At 45.9% G+C, this 20633-nt stretch overlaps 1 protein-coding gene across 3 annotated transcripts in view; it reads right to left on the reverse strand.

Moving 5' to 3' along the window:
• RUSC2 (RUN and SH3 domain containing 2) overlaps positions 1-20633 on the reverse strand; it is a 62573-nt gene that overhangs the window by 10534 nt on the left and 31406 nt on the right. For 2 of the 3 annotated variants that reach the window (XM_060014563.1, XM_060014560.1), the window contains exons 2-3: positions 5296-7392; positions 52-681 (exon numbers count right to left, since the gene is read on the reverse strand). In XM_060014563.1, coding sequence (XP_059870546.1) covers positions 52-681; positions 5296-7324 — 2659 coding nt within the window. In that variant the 5' untranslated portion in view covers positions 7325-7392. Of the gene's footprint in view, positions 1-51; positions 682-5295; positions 7393-15827; positions 16516-20633 lie in introns of those variants that run through there. The other variant, XM_060014561.1, reaches the window with a different exon arrangement.

Below are 20633 nucleotides of genomic sequence, written 5' to 3' on the forward strand. Positions count from 1 at the left end.
GGGAGGTAGCTTGCTTGGGGTGGGGTGGGGGGCAGGCACTGAACCTCATACCATTATTGGGCCTGGAAGCCATGCTGCCCTCACCACCTCCCCGGGCCAGGCTCTCCGCCCGGCTGAGGCTAGATCTCCAGGAGCCCAGAGGAGGCAAGCTTCCTGTTCCATGGAGTCGGTACTCAGCCAAGGTCAGTATCTTCTGATGCTCCTTTTGTGGCTGCTGGGAGGTGGCAGGCCGGACAGCAGGAGGACAGGAGCGGCCCCATGGAGGTGGGCTTTCTGTGGCTGTGGTCTGCTCTGGGGGAGGGGAGCACGAAGTGGAGGCAGAAGAGTCGGTGCTGGGCCCAAAGGGGCCGGCACTCCGGATGGGGGAGTAGCTGCCCAGGGGTGACGGCCGTGAGGTTTGTGGCTCAGGCCCAGCTTTCCTGGCACCTCCGCTGCTGGATGCCTGAGGCTCCCCTGAAGGAGCGTGCGCTGGGACCTGAGCAGTGGGGGCAGCCAGAGGGGCACGCTGCGGTGCACGGGTGCAGCCCGAGAGGCTGTAGAGCTGGGAGAGGCTGTGGAGGGCCCGGGACTTGGCCAGCTGCTTGGGGAAGTGGTGCTGGAACACGAAGGGCTGGATGGGCAGCGTGGTTGGCCTCTGCTCCTTGCTGTAGCGAAGGACTGGTCGGCTCTCAGCACCACCCCCTGCGGCAACAGGGATGGAGAAGGAATCAGATGAACACTGAACTCACGTGAGGGGAAGACAAGAAGCAGGAGATGACGCTCCCTGGGGAAAGGGGATGAGCGGGGTAGGACCTGGGCTGAAGGAATTGAATGGGGTAGGGGTAATTCAAGTTTGTGGAATGTGCTCCTCCCGTCTTTTGTAAAACTTTTCCTAGTGTTTTTATGACATTGACCTGTCTTGTACCTCTTGACTGTTCAGTCCTTCTTCATTTTCTTGACTTCAAAGACGGGCATATCTTAAGGCTCAATTCTTATATTTCACTCTACACTTTCTTCCCTGCCTTGTTCACGTTCAGACAGTCGTACAGGCAACTCCTGAACCCATGGCTTTAGCCCCAACCTTCTTCTTGATCTCTAGATCATTCTGCTTTAGGGTTCTGCTTTCATTTAAAATTTGCCATTTTAAAACACCTCATTCATTCTCCTGATGATTTCCATTTCTGCCAATGGCAGAACCGTCATTTTCTCTGTTTCTAAGGCCTAAAGACTTGGAGTTAGTAATATATTTTCAGGGTCAAGATGTTAATTTACTTCAAGCTTTCGCCCATCATCCCCTGTCTCCACTAGAGACGACACATTTCATTTTTGAGCAAATCTAACCACAATAAAATATTTCTTTACTTGCAGCTAGAATCAGCCCCCCTGTCACCCTATCCACCCTGCTCCCACTCTCTCATGATCCTGGTATTGGAGCCCCAGAGTCCACATCTGTTCCCTCTACATAGAGGTGTGTTCCCCAGGAGTGGTCCTCTCCTGTTCTTTCAGCCAATCTTCTAGTCAGTGTCCCTCAAAACACGGGTCTCACTCCAAAACACGGGACTCACTCACACAACAGGACGCTGCACAGAGGGAAAGTCTTTGTGTATGGGCTGTGCAGCTAATGAAACACTGCACACACTGTAAACATGTAAAAGAACACAAGGTGGCGCTATAAGCATCCATACCACCTGAAACCCTGGGTGTGGTTCACTGGCACCCCTGGCTCCACAGTTCTGAGGAAGGAATTAGTATCCATACTTGAAAGATCTGGGTATTGGAAATTTAGAGATTAAGTCATTCGCCCAAGGTCACACAACTAGAAAGCTGCAGAGCTAGAATTCTGCCTAAGTCAGAGTTTGACTTCGGGGCTAATGTTCTCTTTACCACATTGTACTACACATGAAATGATATCAGGCTGGATTTTCCTATTCCTCATCTTTCCCCATTTATTTACTTCAGCGAGTCTTAAGGGGATGGTGAACACACCCTGTAAAGGAGATGCTTCAGAACCACTCTCAGTGGAAATTTTCAGACTATACCCTCCTGCTATTCCCAGTCAGTGATCAGAGAACAACCCTTGTCATTCTCCCTGGCTCACTATGCTCCAGCAATACCTTCTTCTGTCCTTCAACATGCCAAGTTCATTAACATCTCGGGGTCTTTTGTTCTCGCTGAAATTGTCTCATCATTCAGGCATCAGCTCAAGCATCACTTCATTAAGACCTTCTCTGACCACCCCAGTCCCTCTGGCAAGTCATGCTCTCATCACCCTGTTTTATTTCCTTTTTAGCCATTTTTCACTATCAGAAATTATCTTATTTGTTTATTGTCCATTACTCCTTATAAGGGCTCCAGAAAAGCAGGGATTTTTAAATTGTTTACTGCTGTATCCCCAGTGCCTAGAACAGACCCTGGTGCATGGTGGGTACTGAATAAAGATTCGTTAAATGAATGAAGCCTCACTGTCACCCTCGGTTCAGTATAGGCTCACTGCATCCAAATCTTCTTACATACCAGCTTTAGGAAGTATTTTATTTCCTGCGGCGCTACTGCCCACAGAACAAAGTTTAATCTTCTCAGTCAGGTAGGTGTCCACACCTGCCACAAATTAGCTGCTCTCCCCTCAAACGTCCACACCTGCCATGCTCATTGACACCACTCTTCCCCCCCATTCCCATCTTTAAGCACACTGCTTTTCCTACTGGGAATGTCTTCATCCTCTCCACTTACTTAAATACCAAATTTCAAGACTGAGCTGACGTTGGCTATCAGAGTAGGCCCTCCCAATCCCAGCTTTACTGTACATGCTATGCAGAGTATGTCTGAATTAGACTATCTATTCCTACTCTTTTAAAAATCCTCCCTGCTAAGTTCTCAGGCAGTAAGATCAGGAAAGGGGGAGGGGTGTCTACTGTGGGGAGTGGGTATCAGTTCTACCCTCAGGGAATACAGGGAATAAGTTTTCTCATTTTCTATGTGACAGCCCTTAAGAAAATTGGAGATAGAGACCACATTCACCCAAGTCTGTTCTTCTGTGGGCGACACAGCCCCAGCCCCTTGGTTCCCTCTTAAAATGGAGTGTCCAGAACTTCCAGGAGGGCTCTAAGTGGTTCACAAGGGTGAGGGGGACTATCAACTCCTCCCTTCTCGAGTCTCTAAATGAATCCAACCATTTTAACTTTTTGGAAGCCCTTCCAAACTGCTGACTCATTCTGAGTTTGCAATCAATTAAATATCCCAAATCAACTCAAGTACAGCTTACATTATCAAAGTTCATATTGGTCCCTGAAAGAACAAAACGTTCTTTCCCGACTTGGTAAAACCCTTTTGAATCTTGATTCTGCTGCTCAGAATCTCAAAGAGATCTCACTTCTTTTGTCATCATTTTTTGATATAAAAAAAAAAGTCATACAGAATCAAGAAAAAAGCCCTGTGGTAAGTCACTGGAGACTTATGAAACAAAACAGCATCTCAATATGAAAATTCTTACCTGATAGCAAAAACACTTTTAAGGCCTCTCCTCCCATCTCTGACCAGGGCTGCTCTTGCCCTCAGACTGCAAGCCCTGTGCCTAGATATCACCCACCAGACACTGCAATCTCAGAAGAGCGTGGGTTCCAAAGCACTCTGACCAATCCCTGCTGTTTCTGACCCCCCTCTTCCCTAGAGACCCTCCTGCATCCCTTCCCCAAGGGCACCTCCTCTGTGTATGTTTAGGAGTGTGAAGTCTTCTGATAGACTGTGATCTCCCTAACAGCAGAGACAACACCATTTATGATTTTTTTTAACCCTTTTCCTTTGAGAAGCCAACAGACCAACCTAAGGCTACAGACAGCCAATTCCCCTTTATCGACCTTTCCCCTGCTTTATCTCCCCTTTCCTTCCAAACCTTCTGAGATCTGGCTTCTACGCTGGCCACTCCCAAATGCTGCTCTTGGGATTCTTCAGCCTTAATCCTAGTGATTTCTTTTCAGAACTCATTTGTTGAACTAACTCTTTTTGAAACGTTCTCCTCCTTTGGCTCCTGTGACTTCACCCTCTCCTGGTTTTCCCTCTATTTTCTTGGCTAATTTTTCTCAGTCTCCTTTGAGGGTTGCTCTGCTCAACCTTAAATCACTGTATCCCCAGGGCTCCGTCCATCATTCCCTTTATAACTCTACACATTCTCCCTGGATGTTCTCATCCACTCATAGCTTCAACTACTATTTTTATTCCAATGACTCTCTGATCACAGGGGTCTCCTGACCTCCAGGGAGACATCCTTTCTAATCTACCTTCCACCCAAACCATCAGAAATCTTTCTAAAATGCAAATCAAAACATGCCACTATGCTGTAACAAACCAAAAAATGCCACTTTCCTGATTAAAATCCTTCAATGGTTCCATCCACATTCCACTATAGCTATACTAAATTATCTGCAGTTTCTGGAAAGCATCAAGATATGCTGTGCCTTTGTGATTTTGTATAGACTACTGTATGGGCCTAGAATGTTCTTTTTATGAGTCTCCACAAAGCCTATTCCTAATCATTTTTCTAGACTGTGCTTAAATGTAAACTGTATGAGCACTCCTCTGACATTTTGGTCTGTTTAGCTATCCCTCTCATAGACTAGTACCACACACCGCCATCTCTACATTTTAATTTTGTACCGCACACTGCCATCTCTACATTTTAATTTTGTTTCCTTTTCTGTTTCTACCCTTCATCGGAATTCCTTAAGGACAGAGATTGTTCCTCTCATCTATCACCAGCACCCACTTAACATAGAGCTTTTAAAAAATAATTACTTAAGTGTAATAAAGTAAATAGGGAAAGAGCTGGCCTGGGAGGCTTAAAGGTTAAGTGTCAGGTCTCAGGTTCTTTGAAGAGTGGCTACAATCACTGATCAAAGAATGAACTTACTGATACCCAGGGTGGTTTGCCTGTTGGACATTTCCCTTAAACACTGCAAATTCCTTAATGTCCAAAATGGAACTCATGCCTTATTCCTTTTCCAGTAAATCTACTTCTGTGTTTACAGTCCCTAACCATGTATCAACATATTTCCAGTCATCGGGGCTTAGAATCACAATCTTTTGAGTACTTCCTTTCCCGATACATCAATCTCTAAGTTGTGCTAATTTTATCTCCTTGGTGTATTTTTTATTCTCCATCCTCCTTCCCCCTATTACAACCGTAGGACATGCTCTGGACTGGAAAGATGATTGATCTAGGCTGAGGAACCTCTAGTGGTATGCGTGGGGTGGTGGGCAGGGCCCTACTACTGAGGAGGCCATGCACACACCCTGGTATTCTCCAGCCTTTAGGTTCCTTACCGTCAGCTCTAGCTCTTGCATCCCTCTGGGTATGGCTGCTGGCTGGGCTCCCTGGGAGAGCAGGCCCTGGATCCATCAGCTGGGCCAGGGGGCCTTGCCCAGCAGCTCTGAGGCCAGCAGGTGGCATCTCACTGGACTGGAGGCCCTGACAGACCTGGGTGGACCAGGGCTCTGGGCCAACTAGGTCCAGGCCTGGCCCCAAGGGCATGGGTGGTAGGCTATGGCTACAGTGAGTGCCCTCATCTAGTGGGCCCACCCTGTCTTGCTGGGCTTCCTGGATGGGTGAGAACTCCTGGGAGGAGTCCCCAGCGCTCACTCGCAGTGGGGGGGAGCCAGAGCCTGCAGTTTTCTTCCGGCCCTTGGCGAGTTCAGCAAAGGAGGTGACACGCCGAGGTGGGGAACTAGGCCCAGTCAGGGCTGCAGGGCCCTCACTCAGGCGTACTGGGCAACTCAACATGCGTTCCAGTGAGCCCAGGCGGATAGGAGGGCTGCGCTCTAGGCCGCGGTCGTAGCTTCGAGAGCGCTGACGTCCAGTGCTGAGGTTGGGGGGTGAAGTATTAGTGTACACCTGCCCCTCGATCACAGTGGGGCCCACGGGAGCAGGTGCTTCCACTTCAGAGCCCACTGCTTCTTGTTCCTCTGGCTGGACTTCTGGCTTCTGGAACAGGTAATACTCAGAGGGCTGGTTAGGGCCAGGGTCTGGGCCAGGGCCTGGCGCAGGACTTATCTTGGTGTGTTCCTCTGAGCAGCTGGTGATGGAAGAGCCAGCTGGGCTTGGGGATGATTGGGAGGACAGGTCACAGGTGACAAGTTTATAGTAATTCTGTGTGGCCACAACAAGACGGGCCTGGCTCTGGAAGCAGGCTGTGAGGTCAGCCACAGCTGGGCAGGGCTCACAGTGCGAGCGGTAGGAGTTGCAGTTGGCATCAAGCTCAGGAGACGAGGCATGAGGACAACCATAGCCACCTTCCCTCCCTCCACTGTCAGGGTGGTGGGACTCACAAGACATCTTAGACTCTGCTGGGGAGGGCTGCAGGTCCAGGTAGAAGGCGCTGGGGTCTGAGTGGCTGCAGAAGGAAGAGTCGCTGCAAGATTGCGGGGCAGAGTTGAGATTGGCATGGGAGTTGCCGTGCATCTTGTTGTAGAGGGTGCTGAAGGTGACCAGCACTCCGTCTGAGCTGTTGCAGGAGGAGTCGCTCACATAGCCCATGGACTGGTCAGCCGCCTCGGACTGACTGGATGTGCTACTGCAGCGGCAGTGCTGGGGTCCTGAGCCTGAGCATCTGGGGTTCCTTGGGGATTCATCTGAACTGAGCTTCCACTCCTGGTCAAAGGAAAAGCCAGAGGTATCACTGGCTCCACCCCCGCTGCCACTCCCACCAGGGCCCCCGTACTCATCCAGCTCCATCGTCTCTGCTTCCGGCTCTGGCCGGCAACTGTGGCTACTGCTGCACTGCTGGGCATCCAAGGTGGTCACTGGCTCCTGTTCCTGCCCCTCCACCACTCCAGCCCGACTATGTGTTGCCTCCCATGGCCTGCCCACTCTGGGGCCAGGTGGTGGCAGCTGGAAAGAGGAGGGATGGAAGGTGGGCTGGCCAGCCCCGTGCAGGTGGAAGGACTGCTGGGTGGCACTATCACCAATGCTGTCATCATACAGGTCACCAAGTCCTGGCTCAGCAATACCCTCTTGCAGCAAAAAGGGATTGTGTCGTTTAGGGGCCCCGGGGCCTCTTCCATCCCGACCTCTGTTCTTGGTGCTGTCTGCAGATCGCGCAGATCCCCCGGGAGCAGAATGCAGACTGTTGTATAGCAGGGAGTCGGCTTGTCCCAGGTCTTGATCAGGCTGGGTGATGCCCAGCTCAGGTGGGCAGAAGGGATTGGGTCTTGTGCTCCCGCTACCTGCACTTGCCCCTCCGCAGCATTGCCTGTCTGGGACTTGACAGTGTACCAGGGGGATGTGGTGGACGATGAGGGTCTCTCCAGTCAGCTTTGGGGGACTATCCATTCTGGAAAGTTCGAACAAGGGCATCAACAGCACCAGACACTGCCCCCGGAGCCCAGTGGGGCAGAACACATTTCATCAGGAGAGCTTGGTACCTGGAGAGAGAGGGAAAGAAAGGGAACCTAATGTCACCTTCCCGAAGTCAGGGACATGCCCTTACCCATATCATTTTCAGATGGAGAAGAGCCCAAGAGGAAAAAAGATTCAGAGTCAAGATGCAGCTGGATAATACAGCTCGTCAAGGCACATTTTCTGCATTGCACAGGTCCAGCTCTTGAGTTCCCCTTCATTTTAAGTTCGTCATGCATCCACTTGCAACAAAATGCCACATCTGAAGGTCTGGGGAATCTCAGGGACAGCATTTTCTCCTTCTCTTTCTTAGCAGTAAATAACGACTAGTCCTGAGTACAAAAAATGTATGAATAATGACATAACTAAGAAAAAACTGTCTAAGATGCCTGAAAGGGTACTAGGCACTGAGGAGATACAGAGATGTCTTAGACACAGCTACAGCACGTTTACAGATGAGGGGGGGAAATCACAAATAATGTATCACGTATGCATAGCAATAAGCTATAATTTTGCAAGAAAAATAAATTTTAATGTATTATATCATTTGACGCCTATGTCATCTTGGACACCTTTTCTCCTCCTCTGAGCCCCAGAATACCTGCCCCTCTCTGATGGCTGTGGGCTAAAGATCCTCACTCTCTCCACTACTGTACTAGAGCTTCTTGAATAGAGACCGAGTTAGGCATCAGACTACTAGTATGGCTGATGCCAGCCTCTTCCTTCTCAAGGTGGGTAGAGGTCTGTTTTTATCTTTTTTGTATCATTCTAGCACAACATCAGATAAGGCTTGGCAAACATGAGGCATAATATATCCTTTTTTTAAAAAATTAATTAATTTATTTTTGGCTGCATTGGGTCTTCGCTGCTGCGCACAAGCTTTCTCTAGTTGTGGCGCGCGGGGGCTACTCTTCCTTGCAGTGCGCGGGCTTCTCATCGCGGTGGCTTCTCTTGTTGAGGAGCAGGGGCTCTAGGCGCACAGGCTTCAGTAGTTGTGGCACGCAGGCTCAGTAGTTGTGGCTCGCGGGTTCTAGAGTGCAGGGTGAGTAGTTGTGGCACATGGGCTTAGTTGCTCCGCAGCATGTGGGATCTTCCCGGACCAGGGCTTGAACCCACATTCCCTGCATTGGCAGGTGGATTCTTAACCACTGCGCCACCAGGGAAGTCCCCAGGCAAAAAATATTCTTAATATTTATCTAGCTGAGGGTACAGATCTGCAGTGCCCAGATTCTGCCCAGTTTTAGCCAAAACTTTAACTATGAGGGTCCCCTAAAAAGTCTTCTCTTCCCAGTTTTAATTCTGATAGGTTAAGGTCAAGTTCTCTACACAGAGTCCATTCTAAGCTTCTCTGGTCTCTTGGCTGGACCATGGCAGAATGGCCTCCTCAAGTTCTAGTCTCCTGTGCTACCAAGTTCATGTCCCAAAAGACTTCACTTGCTCAGACTTCTCCTACCTAATTTCTCCTAATTCATTCATTTCTCTTCTTTTCCTTATCATTCCTGTCATTTTCCTTACCTACCATGAGTCTAAACCCCTCACTGCCTATAAGTTCTGCATCATTTAGTTGAACCCATATACCACCAATTTTTAAAAGTGTAACTCATTTAGATCACAGGATCAGAGCTCTTCATGTGGAGTACAGTAAAGGGCCAGGCAAGTCACACATGCTCAAGGACATGAACAGGCAACACACAAAAGAAAAAATTCAAGTGTCTAATAAATACACGTGCAAGGGACATTATTAAATATATTCTTTTGTGTTAAGTTAAATTACATTAAAATTAAAAAGCAAGTATTTACCTTCTTTCTTCCTCCTTTCCTTTCTGAGAGGAAGGCTCCTCTGTTGGACTTCCCAAGCCTTTGTGTGTTGATTGAGGTAAGGAGTAGATATGCAGAAAGGCAGAAATCAGAGAGGCTAAACTGAGCCACAAGGCTAAGAGTTACAGAAGAAAACATGGGAGTAAATGCATTATCTTAGATTAAGATTAAGATGGGATGCTTTCTTAGATAAGATACCAAAAACACAAGTGATAATAGAGAAAACAGATAAGATAGATTTCATAAAAATCAAAAACCTTTGTGCCTCAAGGGAGACCATCAAGAAAGTGAAAAGACAACTCAGAGGATGAGAGAAAATATTTGCAAATTGTGTATCTGATAAGAGTCTTCTGATTAGAATATACAAGGAACTCTTACAACTCAACAATAAAAAGTACATAACCCAATTAAAAACTGGGCAAAGAACTTGAATAGACATTTCTCCAAAGAAGACATACAAATGATTAATAAGCACATGAAAAGATGTTCAACATCATTAGTCATTAGAGAAATAAAAACCACAATGAGATACCACTTCATTCCCACTAAGATAAAAGGCAATAACAAATGCTGGTGGATGGATGTGGAGAAACTGCAACCCTCAAACAGTGCTGGAGCCATTGTAAAATGGTGCAGTCACTTTGGAAAAACAGTCTGGCAGTTCCTCAAAATGTTAAACATAGAGTTACCATATGACTTAGAAATTCTACTCCTAGGTATATACCCAAGAGAAATGAAGACGTATGTTCACACAAAAGCTTGTATACAAATATTCACAGCAGCATTATTCACAGTAGCCAGAAAAGTGGGAACAATTCAAATGTTCATCAACTGATGAACAGATAAACATAATATGGTATACATAATGGAATATTATTTAGCGATAAAAGGAATGAAGTACTGACACATGCTACATACAGCATGACAGAATCTCGAAAAGGTAAGTGAAAGAAGCCAGTCGTAAAAGGCTTCTTTGTATGATGTTATATGATTCCATTTACATGAAATGTCCAGAATAGGCAAATACACAGAAACAAAAAGTAGAATAGTGGTTGCCAGGGACTGAGGGACTGGAAGATGGGGAGTGACTACTAATGGGGATGGAGGTTCTTTTCGGGGGTGATGAAAATGTTCTGAAATCAGATAGCGGTGATGGTTACACAAGTCTGTGAATAAAATAAAAACTCCATAGTTTTATGGAATGTGAATTATGTCTCAGTTTTATAAAAGAGTGGATTTTATGGTATGTGAATTATACCTTAACAAAGCTGTTAAGATATAATTTGTAAGTAGGAAAAAAGATTAAGGTTTATGGGAAGAGGGAAGGGAACCAATGTTTAGCAGTGGAGGGGAGTGGGTATTTGCAGAGACAAGATGAGAAAAAGAAAAGAGAGGAACAGCTGCCTTAAAGTATGGGATTTTGTAGAGAGGGATAAAGATAATTTTGAGGAAGTTTTGCTATGAGGTATGTGAGATAATTTCCCCTTCACTCCTTCCCATCTCTTCTCTTCCTTTGCCAAGAAAACTTTGAACTCAAATATATATGCCACAAGGATAACAGAAAGTTGGGAACACAGTAAAATTCCAACAATAATCAGTTTTAAAATTACAGAACAGGGACTTCCCTGGTGGCACAGTGGTTAAGAATCCGCCTGCCAATGCAGGGGACACGGTTCGAGCCCTGGTCCGGGAAGATCCCACATGCCGCGGAGCAACTAAGCCCACGTGCCATAACTACTGAGCTTGTACTCTAAAGCCCACGAGCCACAACTGCTGGGCCCGGGTGCCACAACTACTGAAGCCTGTGCGCCTAGAGCCCGTGCTCTGCAACAAGAGAAGCCACTGCAATGAGAAGCCCTGAGAAGCCCGTGCACCGCAACGAAGAGTAGCCCCTGCTCACCACAACTAGAGAAAGCCCACGAGCAGCAATGAAGACCCAACGCAGCCAAAAAAAAAAAACCAAAAACGTACAGAACAGAGTATCATTAAAACAACGTTGGTTAATTTGATTATTATTGACTTGAGAAACTATTCACAAACTATTAAGTGAAAATAGCAGATTACAAACAGAATTTACAGTATGACACCATTGTTGTAAATAAATATATCTCTATATCTGTCAGTCCATTCAGGCTGCTATGACAAAATACCTCAGACTGGGTGGCTTTATAAACAGCAGAAATGTATTTCTTACAGTTCTGGAGGCTGGGAAGTCCAAGATTAGGATGAAGGTTCCAGCATGGCTGAGTTCTGGTGAAAGCCCACTTTCTGGTTCATAGTTAGCACCTTCTACCTGTGTCTTCACATAGTGTAACGGACAAGGGATCTTCCTGTTTTATAAAAGCGCTAATCTCATTCAGGAGGGCTCTGCTCTCAAGACCTAATCACTTCCCAGAGGCCCTACCTCTTACTACCATGACCTTTGGGACTTAGAATTCAACACATGGATGGCGGGGAGGGGACACACAGACATTCAAACCATAGCAATATACATGGAAGAAAACTTGAAAGCATAAACAGTACCAAAATCCAAGGGTGCTCAGGTCCCTTATATAAAATGTCGTAGTATTTGCATATAACCTACACACATCCTCCCGTTTACTTTAAATCATCTTCAGATTACTTGTAATACCTGATACAATGTAAATGCTATGTAAATAGTTGTCAGAGCATGGCAAATTCAAGTTTAGCTTTTTGGAACTTTCTGGAACATTTTTCCTGAATATTTTTAATCCTCGGTTGGTTGAATCTATGCATGCACAACCCGCAGATATGGAGGGCTGACTTTGCAACAAAATGTTAACAGTGATTATTGCTGTTGAGTGATTTTCGATTATTTTTTAATTTTATTCTTTTTGTTTCATCTAACTTTCTAATAAATATCTGTTATGTACATATATATATTTTTTATTATTTATTTATTTTTGGCTGTGTTGGGTCTTTGTTGCTGTGTGCGGGCTTTCTCTAGTTGCGATGAGCGGCGGCTACTCTTCATTGCGGCGCGTGGCTTCTCATTGCGGTGGCTTCTCTTGTTGCGGAGCACAGGCTCTAGGTGCATGGGCTCCAGTAGCTGTGGCTCATGGGCTCTAGAGCACAGGCTCAGTAGTTGTAGCACACGGGCTTAGGTGCTCCGCGGCATGTGGGATCTCCCCGGACCAGGGCTCAAACCCGTGTCCTCTGCATTGGCAGGCGGATTCTTAACCCCTGCGCCACCAGGGAAGCCCCTATGTACATAATTTAAACAGTTTTTTTTCTTTAAGTGCTACAGATACTGTGGGTTTGGGGCTTGGGAAGGGGGCTTCCCCTTACGTACAGTACTATGCTTCCCCAGGGTCCAGGCCACAATCTGAGGCCTGGACTAAATGGAGCATAAAGAACTTTCTTGCACACATGGAAGTAATTTTAGGAGTACCTGTGGGCTACAGCCATCACTTGATCTTCAATGAATACCCCTCCACCCCCTTTTATAGCACGATTTTCAAAAGCATTCACAAGTAATACGCGCATAAGAGTTTCTGATTTTGACCCACAAAACCACTGACTGTGTCATATACACGTTCAAATGGAGAAACAGAGCAACACATAGAGTCTGGAAAGCTGACTCTCTGAATCAGGGATAAAGCACAAATGAATGTGGAGGGTGATGGAGTACCTTTGGCTGGAGGGCGCTGAAGGTTTATTATGTTATGTTTACGTATCTGTCCCCAGACTAGAGTGCAGTTCCTTGAGGAACAGGGTAGGGACTGTATCTAGGGATAGAGTCAACCCTGTGTCCCTAGAACCCACGCATTGTGCTTGGAACATGGTAGGCACAGTAGGTTAGTTATCGACTCCTGTTCTACCCATTTTAAAAACTGACTTGTCTTTTTATTGTTGAGTTGTAGGAGTTTTAAAATTTATTCTGGATACAAGCCCTTTGTCAGACGTATGTCTTGAGAATATTTTCTCAAGTGGCCTTTTCTCAAATGTGGCTTGCCCATTTGTTTTCTTAATGGTGTTTTTTAATTAATAGAAGGTTTTAATTTTATGAAGTCCCATTTATCTGTTTTTTTCTTTATGGTTAAATCTTTCTGTATGCTAAGAAAGCTTTGCCTGTCCCAAGATCATAAAGAAATTTTCCTCTTTTTTTCCCTAAATGCTGTATAGTTTTAGCTTTTATATTTAGGTTGTGTTGAATCCTATTTTAAGTGTAAAGCTCTTTCACTGGTTGATTCCATTTTATTTTATATTTTTGTATCTCAGAGAAAGTCTTATTCCTTCCTGATCTGCCAGTAGTTTCTCCACAGACAACTCCAGTTCAGCCAACTAAGGTAAAGTTCTACAGACACCTCATTAGACTTTGTACTCATGCCTTTTGCCCCGACACATTCACATATTTTACAAAGCACTTCTTTATGTATGTCATCTCATTGATCCTCACAACAAGGCACCAGAATAGGCAGAGCCACTTCTTTATTTAAAAAAATAAGGAAATCAACACCTAGAAAAAACAAATGACTTGCCCAAGATCTCTCAATGGATAAATGACAGAATTAAGTCAAGAGTCAGGAATCCTAATGTTTGACCTTTTTTCTTGATCAGTTAGGAATGTAATGAGAGTCTACTGTACACGTGACTTGATTTCAAACACCACAGAACACATTTACTGAGAGCATATCTATTAGACTTCTCCCCCGGGAGAGACATGTTCTATAACAAGACAAGTTTAATATTGTGGCCCATGAGCGCTAATAAAGGTGAAGAGTAAACAGTGAGATGGAAGAGCTCATTCCAGATGCTTTTTGTACCCTGATTAAATGGAGAGACATGGGAGATGAAGATGGGGAAGGAATAGAGAACCCGGAATAGGAAGAAAGTGGAAGAAAGTGCTCAGCTCTGCCTACCAGGTGGACAAAGAAGTGGTGGGCTTAGTCAGCATAAAGTTACGAGGTCTAGATCTCTAGAATCAGGGAAAGCTCTCCACGAGAGCCCTCTTCCTGGCCCTCATCACAAATGGGTGTCTCCTGGCCTATTATAATAATACTATTTATTAGTGATCATTTACTGAGAACTTACATGTAAGGTGTTGTACATATATCATCTCTAATTTCACTATAATCATTTAAAGTAGACATAATCATCCCCATTTTACAGATGAGAAAACTGAAGCTTAGCAAGTGTGAGAAGTTAGCCCATAATTATACAGCTGAGATGGACGCAAACCCAGGTCTGCCCAATTCTTAATTCTTTCCACTACAACTGCCTCTCAGAGAAAAGATCAGGGCCACACCCTCTTCCTAAAGCCCCTACATTTACTCTGCTACCAAGGCAGATGCTTCCTACCTTTCCTGGATAGGCTCATACTCTAGTTTCCATTTACACAGTTTATACTTACCCACTTTACTATTCTCTGAACCCACAGTCCCTTTCATATTACTGCCCTATGCTCTAATAAACACTCTTCAATCACACCTCCTGCCCCAGTTCCCAGCTCACATCTCCCTGCCCCATTCACAGTCCTCAACGCCCCTTTCCCCTGCTCTGCAGTTCACATTCCTAGGTGCTTCCTGGGAACTAACACCTCCCACAACTTCCCAATGTATTATCCAACCACATTTGCACAACATGGAACTACTGACTCCTATTAGCATATGTTTTTGAATCCTCCACCAAGGTGATCAATGGAGATGGGAATTTAAAGAACTCTTCCTATCTGCTCAGCAACAGGGTAACTCTGGGCAGGAAGATGTTCTAAACTTCAGAAGAAAGGTTTCCCTTGTCTTTGGTCTTCAGCATCTTTCTGCCAGTCATAGAATCCCTTCCCTCTTTTTTTAGCCTCCTGAAGGGGGACGGGGAAGATGGTGATACTTGGCTGTTACTCTCTAGCAATCTGACCTTGACCTGAGGTCTGATGGGGAGCCTCAGTAGGACTGATAACCCTTTTCCTGTCTGGGTTCTCTCTTGGACAGGATTGAAGGGAAGAGAGCAGGAGGGTGGATTTGGGAGTCTCAACTTATGCTCAGGTCTCTTCCTGTTAGGAATCTAAGCCTGTATAAGAAGACCAATTATAATAGGTCAGGTGCCCTAGGCACTACTTATCCCCACCAACCAATAATGTGGAGCCTCTTGGTCAACATTCTTTCTTATTCCATCCTTATCTGTAGCCTCTTGGCTCCCACAGCTCCAGAAGATATGGTATGTGTGTCTAGTGCATGTACATATGTGCATGGAGGTAAAGGATGGACTCAATGCTTCCCAGTACCTCCTGTGTGGATCCCTGCATGTCTCCATCATAAACTTACAGTAGCTGTAGGGGTATCTCCTCCCTATTAAGCCTTTGTTTCTAGATCTGACCCCCTCTACGCTGACCCGCACTATAACAGCCTCATTAGAGATGCTCAGAAAGGAGGAAGGGGATTTTCTGCTTTTTGACAAAATAGCATTAGCCCAAGCCTGTTTTTCCCCATCTCTGCACCACAGCCCAAATGTATGCATGGATGAGCTTGTCTAATGTTTGCGCTCATGCTCGCTCTCTCTCTCTCTCTCTCTCTCTCCCCCTCTTTCGGGAAGACAAAGCCAACCCTCAAAACCAGGGCCCAAATGTGCTGATCAGTTATTCTAGCATCTCTGCCCTGCCCCTCCCCCCAGCTCCGCTGAGCCATACCTCTGTAAGGAGCCTTAGCTGTATCTGGAGGCTTCTGTTCCTTTTGCACTCCGACCAAGCTCTATCTTGACAGTTCAAGCTGAGGCACTGTTCCACAGGACCACACAGGGGGAACTGGGCTGATTTCCTAAGATCTGATTTCTGCTAATACAATGGCATCGTTGCTAATGCAGGGAGGCTGCGCAATCCCAGCCCCAGTATCCTTGCCGCTGCTGCTGCCTCTGGTGCTGCGGTGACGTTGCTGCTAAGGGAAGGGGGAAGGGAAAGGAATAGGCATGCCCACAGTACAGCCACTCAGCCTTCCTCCCTGCCAGTCCCCGTGGGCCCTTTAGCCTGGGGAAGGGGGAAGGTAGAGAAAGGAGTCAGCCACAGAAGGCAGTCAGTGCTGGAAGATGAGAACTCTCAAAGCGGCAAAGAAAAATAGCGAGAGAGCTGGGCCTCGCTCCTCTCTCATCCCTAGGAGTCTCAGGGAAAAGGTCTGGGAGGAGGCTTAGAGCTTCCTTCCTTCCTTAGGCCCCTCCTTTTAGATCTCAGCCAGAAACCTCTCCCTCCTCTTTTCACCCACTCTGAATGACTCCTTGTTTTCCAGCTTTTTCCCTTCACTAGGATTCTAGACTAGCCTCAGGGTGGAGCAGCCAGCCTGGGAGGGGGTTCCTGAAGCCCTGCAGGGAGGCTGTGGGGACCAATCATCATTCCACCAGCAGTAACACCAAGTTCCTAGACTTGGCAATAGGCTTTCTAGGGCGTGCCTCTTCAGAGAAACGGGGTCTGTCTCAGAAAAAAAGAGAGACTGGGCCATAGAGGCTTCTATATACAGGGTGGTAGTGAACCTTAGGATCAAGTTGGCTACAGGCCCCCTTCCTACCACAGGGTCCACTTCAGTTCCCTGGATCTTCAGCGGGTCTGCTAGTGGGGCTGTAGCAGAACCTTCCGCCCTCTCACCTACATCAGTTTTAGGTCAGTACTGAGTAAGGTCCAGCTGGGCCTGTGGGAAGGCAGAGTCCCTTTAGCCAGGCCAGGGGGCAGAAAGCCTACTTTCCTAGGGAAAGGAAGGCTAAGGAAAAGGAGTGGTCTTCCCCAGCCCAGAGAAAATTCTCAGTTCTGTCTGAAGAACTACAGAGCCCTCCACCCCTTCCCTGCTCCACCCTCGTCAGGTTCTGGGCCAGTTCTGTGGGAATCAGTAGACAGTGAAGAAGCCAGAGGCAGAGCCAGCTGTACAGTAAGTAGCAGCATGTCTCTGTCCAGTTCATGCCACTGCCGCCTGCTGCCATCCTTGAACACAGAGATGGTGGTGTCAAGATGGTCTTGGCCCTCAAGCACTAGCCCTGCATAGAGCTCCTTCCAGTACTGACTACCATCTGGACGCCACAGGCAAGCCCTTGGATTTCAGGTCCCTAAAAAGAAGCCTTAGGTCTACTGGCCAGGACCACATCAGCTACCATTCAGGATCCAGAAGATACGTCGTTTCTTTCCCCTTATTGTTGCTTCTATTCCCTATGAGACTCAAATGCTCAGTGACAGCATCCTAAGATGAACTGAGTTGTAGAAGAACAGAAGTTGCTGAAGACCCAAAAACCTATCTCCAACCTTGAAATAAATGTTTGAGGGGCCATGCCTTCTTGATTCTACAAAGCAGGAAACAATGAGGAAGGGAAGGAGAGAGGAAGGCAGCTGTTCATAAAACTAGTCATGAACGATCCCCTCAAGGACAGTGAAAGGTGTCACTGTACTTCCCTCTCCCCTAGCTGGGCTGTAGGCTGGGGCAAAGTCAATCTCCATGACCAGTGCTGAGAATTCCAGTAAGAGCTCTGGGCCCAGGGTCTTTGTCCCTGAAATTTCTGTGAGACTAAGCCATGCATTGTACTAGAGAGCTACTACTTAGGAAGTGTTTCCAGCTGCCTACAGAAGGTGGCAGCTATCATACTTTCAGTGCTTAACTTACTTCACTATATCACAGACCACATCATCACCTACTTTCCACCAACTACGGCCAAAGATCTATAGGGCTTTGATGAGAAGATCAAATTTTTTTCTGGCTAGAAACAAAATATAAAAACCATCACATTATAAACCACAATTGCCTCCTAACTAGTCTTCTCACCTGCAATTTACCTTCTATCTAGTACTGCCAGATTCATCTTCCTGAAGCCCCATTTTATTCAACATGTCACTCCTGCCCCTTTTAATGGTTTCCCATTACCCAGAGAATCAAGTTCAAACTCATTTTGGCTTTCAAGGTCCTCCATCTTGGCTGTCTACTCCCTCTCTACCCAACCTTACTTCCCATCCCCGGTCATGTGGTCCTTCAAACCTGTTTCATAAGCTCTTTCCACTCTTTGTTCAGATTCTCCTGCCTGTTACACTTGGCTAAACCTATGAGGAATTATCTAAAACCTGCAATGCCCAGATCAACTCCTCCATCAAGTCTTCACTGATCACCTTGGAGCCAGAAATGATCTCTGTCTTCCGAACTGTGGCTGGAGGTTGTTGATTTTACAGACAAGAAAAAAATCCCACAAAAGCCAGGGGATCAATACGGGATTGCCAATATCTTATATCGCCAAGTAAGATCATTAAACAACAACAACAAAAAACACCCTACATCAACTATCACCATCATTTCATTAAAAAAGCACACTGTCATTATTTTTCTTATTTCATTGTATACTGACGGAAACTTCATCAGAAACTAACATCAGTTCATGAGAGGTGTTTTTTTAAATTTTATTTTATTTATTTATCTTTGGCTGTGTTGGGTCTTCGTTTCTGTGCGAGGGCTTTCTCTAGTTGCGGTGAGCAGGGGCCACTCTTCATCGCGGTGCGCGGGCCTCTCACTGTCGCGGCCTCTCTTGTTGCGGAGCACAAGCTCCAGACGCGCAGGCTCAGTAGTTGTGGCTCACGGGCCTAGTTGCTCCGCGGCATGTGGGATCTTCCCAGACCAGGGCTCGAACATGTGTCCCCTGCATTGGCAGGCAGATTCTCAACCACTGCGCCACCAGGGAAGCCCCATCAGAGGTTCTGATTAAGTATATCGTTTGTCACTTGACATGGTTATGTTCTTTTTTGCATATCTGCCTTAATGGCTCTTCTAGACTGCAAAGTCCAAGTTATAGTCATCTCTGTATCCCCAATACCCAGAGCTTAAGACAGTATCATTTTTATTTTGTGCTTCCTATAATACTAGCACAGTGTTTGGCTTATAGAAGGTGGTTAGTCAAAGTCTTGTTGAATAAGAGTAATACAAAAAGGGTGAGAGAGTAAATTAAAGTAAGTGGTGGGCAGATCTGACTCAAAAGGCTGACAGAGAAGCCCCCTGCTGTTCATGAGAAAAAAAAAAAAGGTCTGTTAAAAGAAAGCTTAGCAAAAAAAGGAATAATCCTTCATAACCTTGAGTTAGGTAATGCATTCTTAGACAAGATACCACAAATACAAGTGACAAAAGAAAAAAATAGGTAAGTTGGGGCTTCCCTGGTGGCACAGTGGTTAAGAATCCGCCTGCCAATGCAGGGGACACGGGTTCAATCCCGGGTCCAGGAAGATCCCACATGCCATGGAGCAACTAAGCCCGCGTGCCACAACTACTGAGCCTGTGCTCTACAGCCCACGAGCCACAACTACTGAGCCCACGTGCCACAACTACTGAAGCCTACGCACCTAGAGCCTGTGCTCCACAGCAAGAGAAGCCACCACAATGAGAAGCCCGCGCACCGCAACAAAGAGTAGCCCCCGCTCGCCGCAACCAGAGAAAGCCCACACGCAGCAATGAAGACCCAACGCAGCCAAAAATAAAAACTAAAATAAAAATAAAATAATAAAATAAATAAATTTATTAAAAAAAATAGGTAAGTTGGATTTCATAAAACTTTTGTGCTTTAAAGAACACAATCAAGACAGTGAAAAGACAACCCACAGAATGGGACAAAACATTTGCAAATCATATATCTGATAAGGGACTTCTATCCAGAATACATAAAGGACTTTTACAACTCAGCAATAAAAAGACACATAACCCAATTTAAAAATGGGCAAAGGACCTGAATAGACATTTCTCTAAAGAAGACATACAAATGGTCAATAAGCACATGAAAAGATGCTCAACATCATTAGTTATTAGGGAAGTGCAAATCAAAACTTAAATGAGATACTACTCCCTACTCGAATGGCTAAATAAAAAAGAGAGACAATAACAAGTGTTGATGACAATGTGGAGAAATTAGAACCCTCATATATTGCTGGGAGGATTGTAAGATGGTTCAGTCACTTTAGAAAATAGTCTGGTAGTTCCTCAAAATGTAAAACGCAGAGTTACCGTATGACCCAGAAATTCTACTCCTAGATATCTACCCCAAAGAAATGAAAACATATCTTCACACAAAATCTTGCATATGAGTGTTCATAGCAGCATTATTTATAATAGCCAAAAAGTGGGAATAACTCAATATCCATTAACAGACGACTGGATAAAATGTGGTATATTCATAAAACGGAATATTATTCGGTAATAAAAAGAAACACGCTACAATATGGATGAACCTTGAAAACATTATGCTAAGTGAAAGATGCTGAACACAAAAGGCCACATATTGTTTGACTGCATTTATATGAAATGCCCAGACTAGGCAAATCTATGGAGACAAAAAGTAGATTAGTGGGACTTCCCTGGTGGTGCAGTGGTTAAGAATCTGCCTGCCAATGCAGGGGACATGGGTTCGAACCCTGGTCCGGGAAGATCCCACATGCTGCGGAGCAACTAAGCCTGTGCGCCACAACTGCTGAGCCTGCGCTCTAGAACCCGCGAGCCACAAC

Source organism: Delphinus delphis, chromosome 6 (genome assembly GCF_949987515.2).
Source record: "Delphinus delphis chromosome 6, mDelDel1.2, whole genome shotgun sequence".
Lineage (NCBI taxonomy): Eukaryota > Metazoa > Chordata > Mammalia > Artiodactyla > Delphinidae > Delphinus > Delphinus delphis.